General features: G+C 38.5%; 1 protein-coding gene across 2 annotated transcripts in view; it reads right to left on the bottom strand.

Moving 5' to 3' along the window:
* The window catches only part of MISO1 (mitochondrial inner membrane subdomain organizer 1), a 21910-nt gene extending 14804 nt beyond the window's left edge, over positions 1-7106 (bottom strand). The window contains exons 1-3 of one of the 2 annotated variants that reach the window (XM_024741310.1): positions 6974-7106; positions 5072-5131; positions 510-587 (exon numbers count right to left, since the gene is read on the bottom strand). In XM_024741310.1, the coding sequence (XP_024597078.1) occupies positions 510-587; positions 5072-5131; positions 6974-7087 (252 nt within the window). In that variant the 5' untranslated portion in view covers positions 7088-7106. The remainder of the gene's footprint in view (positions 1-509; positions 588-5071; positions 5132-6973) is intronic. The other variant, XM_024741318.1, reaches the window with a different exon arrangement.
* Between the last annotated feature and the right edge of the window lie 4653 nt (positions 7107-11759).

The raw sequence follows: 11759 nt of genomic DNA, 5'->3' as shown, positions 1-11759 counted from the left end.
ACCCCCCCCCCCCCCACAACTCCCCTCTGCAAAGTTCCACCCAAAGCAACATTATTAGAAGCAGGATCCAGAACAAGAGAGGTGAGGGAGAGAATACTCTAAATCAGGCTCTAAGTGGAATCTATCTGGCTGTTCTGGGTGTCATATTTCATAAAAGACTTCATTGAACTGGAACAAAGCCAGAAGAGGAGAAAAAAGATGGTAAAAAGCCTGGAAACTACATCACCTGAGAAAACCAAGAGTATTTTGCCCAAGGAAGCAAGACTTAGAAGGAGTAGAGAGGGACATTAAAGATGTCTTCAACTACTACAGGTCCATCCTTTAAATTCTGAGGTGTTTTCATTAAAGGATACACATAAAAGGGCAAAAGTGTGCCTTGATGTTTGGAGTTTTGGAAGTTATTAAGGAGCTAGGGGAGGAAATGGAAAAACGTAGAACCCAATGTTCTACTTTCACGAAGCTCACAGTCTATGTGAAGAACCTCTAAAGGCAGATTCCACTGCATCTACCTCATGATGGGAGGAATCCAATAATCCCTCAACAGCCAAAAGTTCAGTGCAGCATTTCTGTGACACAGAAGGCATCATCTGGAAGAGGAAAAGACAATATGCATAAAACCAGAATACAACTATAGAGCAACACATGAATAGGTTTAATATAAAGTGTAAGTGCTAAAGGGTCAAAATGGAAAGGATAGGAACACCTGAGGAAGACATCTTTCAACAAAAAAATCCTGAGTTTGTGATAAACACAGCCTGCTCTCCGGAGCAGGCAGAAAGATGATCCCACTAACAAGGGTGCTATGCCCAAGCTTCAGAGGGTGAAGGGCATGTCCTGAAGGCAAACAGACAAAAGCTGGAAGCATCGCAGTGAAGAGAAAATAATAAGGGTTTTAAATTCAGGAAGATGTCATATGAAATCCAGTTCTGCCATGTACTAGCTGGATGATCTTGTCAGAGTTATTTCTCTGACCATCCGTCTCCTCATCTATAAAAGTTAGGCATAAGAATACCTCTATCACAGAATTATTTTACCTATTAAATGAAATTATATATATAAAGGGCTCAGCACAGTACCAAACTTAATAATCTTTTTTATTTTTTAAATACGAAATTTGGAATTGTCAATCTGTAACTGAAAGAATATGAGAAACTGATAAACTCTCAAAGGGAAGAAGAAGGAGAGAAAACCAGCAATCCAAAAAGAAAGCTGGAGAGAAATTATCAAGGCTCCTTGTGGCAAGATATCAATGCAACATCCATTCCCAAACCCATTCTCCCTTGCCAACATGCTCTGTATGGGGTGGAAAAGCCAAACGGCCACTTGCCCAGCCTACTTTCCCCAGCTAGAGGTGGCCATGTGACAAAAGGATGTGAGCAAAAGTCTACAGAGGGCTTCCGGGAACATTTTTGCTTTTTGCATAAAAGGAAAAGATGTGGCTGGCACCTTCCTTCCTTTTTCCTCTCCTCCTGCCTTGAGCAGCCTGCTATAGCAGCCATCTGTGCCATGAGGAAAGGCAAGGAAAATCAGACGGACCTAAATTCTATGTTACTGAGTCGGGGAAGCAATGCTAGCAGCCTCTAACCTGCAAACTTCTTGTGACCTGAGAAAAATCAACTTTTTAATTGGTTAAGCCACTGTTGATTGGGGTTTCTCTTATTTCTAGCTAAACATCTCCAACTGTTCTATAACAGAGTTTTTTATCCCCTAATGTTCCAATGTTCTTTTTCTCTTCCTTAGTCTGCTCTTCTCATCACTATTATCAAAAACCATGAAATCTAAGAAAAAGACACCAAACTTAAGTCTAAAATAAATAACGTCATAACTATATATATATATATATATATCAACATCATTGAATAATTTGCAGAAGTCAATGACGTACCTAACATAAGCAGGATTAGGACATGAAAGTCAATGAGAAAAAAAAAAAAGAATTAAAGTCAGTGAGAATAAAAGTGAACATAATAAACAGTAACACACTCTGCTTTTTTTTTTTTTTGCGGTACGCAGGCCTCACTGTTGTGGCCTCTCCTGTTGCGAAGCACAGGCCCCGGACGCACAGGCTCAGGGTCCACGGCTCACGGGCCTAGCCGCTCCGCGGCATGTGGGATCTTCCCGGACCGGGGCATGAACCCATGTCCCCTGCATCGGCAGGCAGACTCTCAACCACTGCGCCACCAGGGAAGTCCGTCACACACTGCTTTTAATATTACCAAAGTGAAGTACTGAACTATATACTAAAAATAACGAAAAACTTACAATGATCTCTAATTGATTCATGTGTTTTTTTAAGGGCTAATAAGAGAAATGATCCCTCAGCACTATTTTCCCTATAACTCTTAATCAGATAATTTAATATTTTGGCAATTTTGGAAACTTCAAAATACAGATATGTCATGGAATGTAGAGATATAAGAAAATGAAAAAAGTAGAACGAAAAGAACTAAAGTTTCAAAAGCTCCATTCTAGAAGAATATACATAGGCTAAAAATGAATGACTTACAAAATCATGGAGGTGTTATAAGAAAGAGCCTATTAAATATAAGGTTAAAAATGAGTTCAAGCCCCCCCACCCCAAAAAAGACAGCCACTTCAATAAATGGTGCTGGGAAGACCGGACAGCTACATGTCAAAGAGTGAAACTGGACTACACTCCATGCACAAAAATAAATTCAAAATGGATTAAAGACTTAAACGTAAGGCCTGAAACCATAAACCTTCTAGAATAAAACACAGGCAGTATGCTCTTTGCCATCAGTCTTATCAGTACTTTTTTGGATATGCCTCCTCAGGCAAAGGAAACAAAAGTGAAAATAAACAAATGGGACATCAAACTTAACAGCTTTTGCACAGTGAAGGAAACTGTCAACAAAACAAATAGGCAGCCTACTGAATTCGAGAAGATATTTACAAGTGATATATCCAATAAGAGCTTAATTTCCAAAATATACAAAGAAGTTATACAATTCAGCATCAAAAAAACAAACAACCCAATTAAAATATGGGCAGAAGACCTAAAGATATATTTTTCCAAAGAAGGTATACAGATGGTCAACAGGCACACGAAAAGATGCTCGACATCACTAATCATCAGGGAAATGCAAATCAAAACCACAATGAGATATCACCTCACACTTGTCCGAATGGCTATTATCATAAAGACAACAAATAACAAGTGTTGGTGAGGATGTGGAGAAAAGGGAACCCTTGTGAACTGTTGGTGGGAATATAAATTGGTTTTGCCACTATGCAGAACAGTATGGAGGTTCCTCAAAAAATTAAAAATACAACTACCATATAATTGAGCAATTCCACTCCTGGGTATTTGTCCAAAGAAAACGAAAACACTAATTTGAAAAGATATATGTACTCACATGTTCACTGCAGCATCATTTACAGTGGCCAAGATATGGAAGCAACCTAAATGCCTATCGATAGATGAATGGATAAAGAAGATGTGGTATGTATATATACAATGGAATATTACTCAGCCATAAAAAAGAATGGAATCTTGCCACTTGCAACAACATGGAAGGACCTAGAGGGTATTATGCTAAATGAATAAGTCAGACAGAGAAAGACAAATACTGTATGATTTCACTTACACGTGGACTCTGAAACATAAATGAACAAATGCAACAAAACAGAAACACAGTCATACATACAGAGAACAAACAGTTGGTTGCCAGAGGGGAGGGAAGTGAGGGAAGGAAAGAAATAGGTAAGGGAGATAGGACTAGGAGATAAACTTCTAGTTACAAAATAAATGAGTCACAGGTATGACGTGTACAGCATGGGGAATTTAGTCAGTAATTATGCAATATCTTTGTATGGTGACATGGTAACTAGACTCGTGGTGATCATTTTGAAATGTATTGAAATATCAAATCACTACGTTGTGTAACAGGAAGTAACACAGTGTTGTAGGTCAATTTTACTTCAAAAACAAACTCATAGAAAAAGATCAGATTTGTGGTTAGGAGAGGTGGGGGTAGGGGAAGGGGGAACTTGGAAGGTACAAACTTCTAGTTATAAGATAAACAAGTACTAGGGATGTAATGTTCAACATGATTAATATAATGAACACTGCTGTAAGTTATCTATGAAAGTGGTTGAGAGAGGAAATTCTAAGACTTCTCATCACAAGGAAAAAAATTTTTTTTCTATTTATTTAATTTCATATCTATATGAGATGATGGATGTTCACTAAATTTACTGTGGTGATCATTTCATGAGGTATGTAAGTCAAATCATTATGCTGTACATCTTAAACTTATACTTTCACTGTATGTCAATTACCTCAGTTTAAAAAGATGAGTGCAAGGCACTAAAACAAAAAGAAGGGAAAAGAGAGACAAAAGTTTTGAAATTGGTGTCTGGGTGAAAAGGCAACAGTTGGAAAAGATATAGTATGATAAAGTAATGGGGTGTAGTCAATGATAATACAAAACAATATAGAGATAAGTGTAGGAAATAAATATATATAGAAGCAATATATCCATCGCAGTTGGATGACACATGACACTGACACTGAACATGACACTGAAATTACATCCTATGATAACAATAAAGTGTATTAAAAAATACTTGTAAATCTTGAATTATCAAATGGATTTCCACAATGTCTATTATTAATACATTTTTGAAAGGGCAAAAAAATACACTAAATGAAAGCATAAATTATTTAGTTCTAAGGGACATAATTCAACGGCGATTTAAATTTAATACCACCATAGGAAACACTTTTGACTGTTTTCAACATCTGAAATGCAAATTTAGTGGTTACACCATTCTAGCAAATTAAATCCTTTTCAGATTCCTTTTTAAGCAGGAAGAAAAATAATTATGGAAATACAGGCTGTGCAATTACTTTCCATAAAATCCTGTGGATGTGTTACTTTTAAACCAACATCTTAAAATATGTTCATTGTTCTAAAATACTATTTAAAAGCTTCTAATATGAATAACAAAATGATACACTGCTTGAGATATCATCTTTCTCGTTTGAAGTGAGAAAAATTAACTGCCTGGTGCTTATCATAATGTCTTCTTCATTTTTTTAACTTACCAGTCGAACACTTCTTAGAAGTAACATTACTCCAGCTGTGGCCATTACGGTGCTGATGTTCTTCAAAAAGAGATTTAATGATTAATCCTAATTATTACTCACAATAGTGAAAGTACTAATTAGAAGGCAGAAAAAAAAAATCCTCTCTGTACCTAACTGCCCAAATAAGGCATATCCTTCAACTAAAGGTCCACTTCTTCCAAAAAAACTAACTGCCCACCCGCCCATTAATCTTCCCCTTTTTCTCCAACCAAACTGGCACACACAGTAATTATACACATAATATGGTACTGCTCTCTCTATTGATTGTATTGCTTTAACCATGAGTTCCCTGAATGCATGAACTAGTCTAATACTTACTTCTTCTGCAAGACCCACAGGAACTCCATAACCCTGAGTCTGCAGGCAGAATTTAAGTATCTGGTAGAAAACTTTATCACCAAAACCTTAAAATATAGCACTTGGGAAATACATGTTGCAAACAGTTGGGAAAAACTTAGCGATACCTTTGAAGTGCTTCGTTTAAACTGAAACAGACCTAAAGGAGTTTAATTAATTTAATAAGGATACTGTAATTCCCTCAACAGTGGTAATCTAACATGCTTTCCTTCAATAAATACAACTAAGCATATAAGAGATGAAGTTGAAAATATACACAAGGGTACATTCTGTGATTGGATTACTTGGAATGAACTATCCATGTGCTTGCTAACTTAACACTGTTTCCTCCCCAGTGCTGATGAGGTTATTTTTTAATTTGTAATAACCAATGCATCTCTTCCTGCTTAACTGGAAGAACCAAGGCCTTGTCAATTAACATATATGTGTGTGCATATTCACATATATATATTGCATTAATGCTACAAATATTTATCTAGCACTTACTAAGTGGTATTTACTACTCTAAGGACTGAGCTGCACTGGTGAGTGAAAACAGACATGGTCCTGGCTCTTGTGCTGCTTGGCTGCAAAGTATTTGCAAAGCTGATGATCCTACTCAATTTCCCAGCAGAATTCAACAAAGTTAATCACTCCATCTGAACACATACTCTTCACTTGGCTTCCAGGACACCTGGTTTTCCTGATTTTCCTCCTCCTCCCTGTCTGTTCCTTCCTAGTCTTTGCTGACCTCCTTTTCAGGCCCCAAATTCTAAATGTTAGAGAGGCCCCCAGGTCTCAGTTCTAGGGCTTCTTCAGGAGCTTTTCTGACTGGCTCCAAGACGTCATCCAAGCTTTAAATACTACTCAAGGTTTATGCAGCCCATTCCCAAAGTTATATGCCCAGTTCTGATTTCCCTTCAATACATGACTCCTGTCTCCAGTTGCCTAGAACATCTACAGCTACGTTTAGAAGTCTAATGACCATCTTCAAGTTCACTCATCTCCATCTAGAGGTCTCATAGGCATCCTCAAGTTCACCCGTGCAAAAAGCTCCCTAGATTTCCCTAACAATTCATTTATCCCAACTTCTCTATATCAGCAATTTCCAACACCATTCACGAAGCAGGCAGCCCCCTTTATTCCTCTCTTTGTTAGAAAGAACGGAATCACCACAATCCTCTCTTGTCTAGTCGCCGAAAATGCAGCCTCCCTCCCCGCCGCCCCTGCCCTTTGTTGGAACTCCAATGGCCTCTCACTGCATTAAAGAAACGAACTCCTCCATTCTCCGCAGGCCTATGGAGTTACGTGCCCTGCTTTGGTGTCTGCCCGGCCCTTCCCAACCGCCCCCGCGGCCCGCACACGCTGCCCTGACCGGACGGCCCTCGAGCTGCTCCCCCGCGGCCTTCCATGCCTCCCCGGCCCGGCGGGTCCGCTGCCCGGGCCTCCCCAGGACGCGTCTCCCTCAGGCTCGCGCCGCGCCGCCCGCGCCCACCACCTGCCCGGCCGGCGGGTCTGCGGTACCCGGACAAGACGCAGGTGGTCGTCTGCCCATTGCGAGATCCACGCCACCACATTGGGCGCCGCTCGATCCCGGTCCGGCGGCTGGGTGCCGGCGGCCGCGGGCCTCCCCGCCATGTTTCCAGCCTCCCGCGAGCCCGCGCCGCCTCTTTGACCGGGCGACAGGGGGCGCCTCTCTCCGCAAGAGGGCGGACGTGTTCGCGTTCCTCCGGCTGGAGGGGAAGCCGTCCAAGCGAACCGCCGGGTCCCCTTCTCCGCAGCCTAGGAGTGGCCGGGGGCAGGCCTCCCAACCCGTAATGAGATATCTTCACAGTGACCCCAGCATTTATGCAGGGTTTTCCCACAGCGCAGGAGCTCTCTGTGATATGGGGACAGGAGCTGCAGAATTCCTGGCCATGCTGATGGGAGATGATCACTTTCAACTCGCTTAACTCACATCTGTGGGTAGCATGTGCCACACAAGAAAGAAAACTGAAGTAGATCATTCCTTACACCTGCTCCCAAATATAACAAGATGCGTATTTCTTATAGTTGAATTGTTGCTTCCTAAGCCAAATATGCTCTAAATCTTTGAACTGTTAATTGATTAAATGTAGGGAGCTGACATATTCCAAAAATCAATACATGGATATTAACTTATTGCGGTAATCATTTTGCAGTATATGCTTATATCAAATCATTATGGTGTACACCTAAAACTAGGAAGTGTTATGTCAATTATATATCAATAAAAAATAAATACAGTTAGTGTATTTTAAAACAAACAAAAATAAGTCACAGTACAGTGCAAATTATATAATATTTATGTAAAAAAAATTGTGTGTCTGAACCATGAAAAGCTGTGCAAGAAACCTGTAACAGGGATTACCCCTGGGAGGAAGGATTTGGGGGTAGGAATGGGAGGGAGGTTTCACTATCTGCCGGCTCTAACAGAACATTTTGCAAAGACAGATATGTTCTGTATCTGCACTGTCCAGTTTCATAGGTAATAGCCACATGTGGCTATTGTGTGCTTGAGATGTAGCTAGTGCAACTAAGGAATTGAATTTTAAATTTTATTAATTTTGATTAATTTACATCATCACAACTGGCTAGTGGCTACCATATTGGACAGTTTTGTTTTACCGTATGCATATATTCCCTTTAAAAGTCAAAATAGAGTATGCTGTATTCCTAATAACACATATTATAAGGATTGCTTCAAGGAATGTATTGTCTGAGTACTATAGTCAATGCAAAGTAAATACAATAGCTAACACTTAGATATTTCTTACTATGTGCCAGGCGCTGTCCTAAATACTTTTCATATATTAACACCTTTGATCTTCATAGCAACTTTATGAAGTAGACACTATTATTAATCTCAGTTTTAAAGAGGAAGTATTTATAGAGTGATTAAGCCAGTAGCCAAGGTCACCCAGCCAAAAAGTGGTGAGCTGGGACGTAGTGCTGGGATTCAACTCAGCCAATTGGCTCAGTCTGTGCACTTAACAACACGGACTCCCACAAAGGTAATCAGCTAAATCACATAAATCCTTATAAATTTCCAGTGATGGTACAACCCAAATGATATTGGGGAAAATCCAAAAAAAAGATACACTACAACCAAAATCTTTAATCACTATTTCAAGTAAAAACAAAAGTTCTGTATATTAATAGATTTTGAATAGCTTTAGTTAATAAATGAAAAAATAAGATTATGGGCAATTATGTGCCTAATTCTGCTTCCTTTGCTTTTCCAATGTCCTGTATCTCTTAACTCCTTTCTGCTCCCACTCTCACTGTCCTAGTTGAAGATAACTAGTCTGTTCTCCCTACTTTCCATCCAGTCCTTTTTTTCTGTACCCCAGATATCAGCCACCTGGGTGTCTCTAAGACTTCTCAAAAGGTCCTTCTCAGTAATATTTCAGCATCATCCCACTAACCATTGATGTGAGAAGTATAGTGCCTGCCCCAGGATTTCTGCAGATTAACCAGCAATTTAACATTCTCCTGGGGTAGCTCCACCCTTTTACTGCTGGTGACCTCTGAGAACTCACTGGATATGTTGCTTAGGCGAGTAGACAGGTAGGCAGAAAAAGGCACACTTAGATTCTCTGCCCATCCCTTAATTGCCCACAATACCATGGACACAAAGACTGTGTCTATAATGACTTATTGAGGAAAGTTTGATATTAACCAGGTACAATTAGATTTCTAAAAAATCAACTAGATATTAAAGTGAATGTTCCTAGAATCCAAAGAAAAAGGGGAAAAAAACTGAGTGGGACCACTTACAAAAACCCCCCAGTTTCTATCCTTGGCTTCTGAAATCAGGAAATAAGGTAGTAAAACTCTGAAATGTTTGCCTCCTGGGGTTATCACTACAGTCCTTAGCTCTTATTATATGTACATGCACTGTTTACTTTCACTTCAGGGCATTAATCTGGCAATTAAGTCTATGTAAGGAATTTCTGGCAGATCATTGCAAATTATATACAGACAAAATCTTTAATATATTAATATATATTCCTAATTTTAGTCTTTGCGGTAGAACCATTTTTATTTTATTGAGCTCTTTTGTTGGCCAAGAACAGAGATTTACTTTGTCTACCTCAAATAAAAGAAATCAGGAATTCTCTTACTGCGGTTGGTATGTAGATTATGCAGTGAACAAAGACTGTTGGAAAATGTGACAAGATCATGAAGATAATACAGATTTTATCACTTAGGGGAAGCAATTTACTCTAAAGAAGAGTTCATAATTTCTGATTGCATTTTGGAAGAACACTATAATATCTGTAGTGAGGAATATACACATAGTAGAACTGAGAGTAAGAAGAACCATCAGAAGGCTATTGCACAATCCTAGACTGATAAGCACCTCAAAAAATACTATGATATTCACCATGAGGAGTATAAGTTTTGATAACAAAATTCCAACTCATAATTTTTTTCTTATTTTTATCAGGACTGGAATAATGAAGAGGGTGTACCATTAGATATTTTTACAGTAATAAATGTTAATTTTTAAAAAGAAAACTATGATCTTCATCCTGCCTTCTCCAGAACTTTGTCCTGCAAATTTCCCCCTTTCTCCTTTGCATCCTTAATGGGTTCATTTCCCTGGCTCACTCACTGAACTCAAGAGAATGCTCAAGTCTCAATTCCTTCGGAAAAAAATGTTCGAAACAAGTCCCTATTTACACTCATACTACCATCTTTTGATTAAAACTGCCTTCTCTTTCAAAGTTGCTCCCCCATCCACATTTCCTACATCATCTACACTCAAAAGTTCATGTCCTTGCTTCCTATAGTATCCAACTGTCCTTGCAATTCACCTTCACAATCACTGGAATCCATTTCCTCTTTAATATTACTATTTTAGTTTGGTCTCTGTCTATTCTGAAGGCCTTTAACTGATCTCCCCTCCAATTTCATTTTATTAGAAATTGGCAAAAAAGAAAAACATCACAAATAAACCAATGCTTATAGCCTGCAAAATCTTAGCTTTTGCATTCTCCGACTATATATATACCTTATGGTCCATGTATATATACATCCATCTCAGTGTGGACAGTATCTGATTAGCAATTTAAAAAAAATTTGAGGACTGAAAAGAAATGAATTTTTAAAAAACACTCTACTTTTGGTGTGGAGAAAAGGGGACCCTCCTACACTGTTGGTAGGAATGCAAATTGGTGCAGCCACTATGGTGAACAGTATGCAGGTTCCTTAAAAAACTAAAAATAGAGCTACCATGCAATCAAGCAATCCCACTCCTGGGCATATATCCAGAGAAAACCACACTTGGAAAAGATACATGCACCCCAATGTTCACTGCAGCACTATTTACAATAGCCAAGGCATGGAAACAACCTAAATGTCCATCGACAGATGAATGGATAAAGAAGTTGTGGTTCATATATATACAATGGAATACTACTCAGCCATAAAAAAGAATGAAATAATGTCACTTGTAGTAACATGGATGGACCTAGAAATAATCATACTAAGTGAAGGAAGTCAGACAGAGAAAGACAAATATCACATATCACTTATATGTGGAATCTAAAAAAGTTATACAAATGAACTTATTTACAAAACAGAAACAGACTCACAGACTTAGAAAATAAACTTATGGTTACCAAAGGGGAAAGGTGGGTTGGAGGGGGGGATAAATTAGGAGGTTGGGATTAACATATACACACTACTATACACAAAATAGATAATCAACAAGGACCTACTATATAGCACATGGAACTCTACTCAATACTCTGTAATAACCTATATGGGAAAATAATCTGAAAAATAATAGATATATGTATAACTAAATCACTTTACTGTACACCTGAAACTAACACAACATTGTAAATCAACTATACGCCAACATAAAATAAAAATTTTTAAAAACTCTACTTTTTCTTTTATCAGAAGTTATTAACCTAGCAAACAAAAACGTTCAAAAAACTGTAAAAGTTCAATTTTGAAATGGCTTCACCATTTTTTTTTCTTTTTTACCCAGAGTTAGTTGTTTCTGCTTTTGTAATAATTTTCATTTCCTGACTTACAGGGTCTGGTTTCTTCACATATAACTTCCAATTTTTGCCTCAGCTCATACCTCACTACCGAACTACTATATTTACAATTTCCCCTACCCACAGGAGTGGACTTTTTTATTATCACCTTAAGTTGAATTACTTAGATAATTTGCCCCATTTAGGCTAGGAGAAAATATAAAAGGAAACATCTAATCACTTGAGACTGAACTCTGGCTTCTAAGACACAGGTTTTCATAACCCCAGGCCTC

The sequence above is a fragment of the Neophocaena asiaeorientalis genome, unplaced genomic scaffold, assembly GCF_003031525.2.
Source record: "Neophocaena asiaeorientalis asiaeorientalis breed wild unplaced genomic scaffold, Neophocaena_asiaeorientalis_V1.1 scaffold556, whole genome shotgun sequence".
Lineage (NCBI taxonomy): Eukaryota > Metazoa > Chordata > Mammalia > Artiodactyla > Phocoenidae > Neophocaena > Neophocaena asiaeorientalis.
Note: the sequence above shows the minus strand (reverse complement) of the source record. Positions and strands in the feature narration are given on the sequence as shown.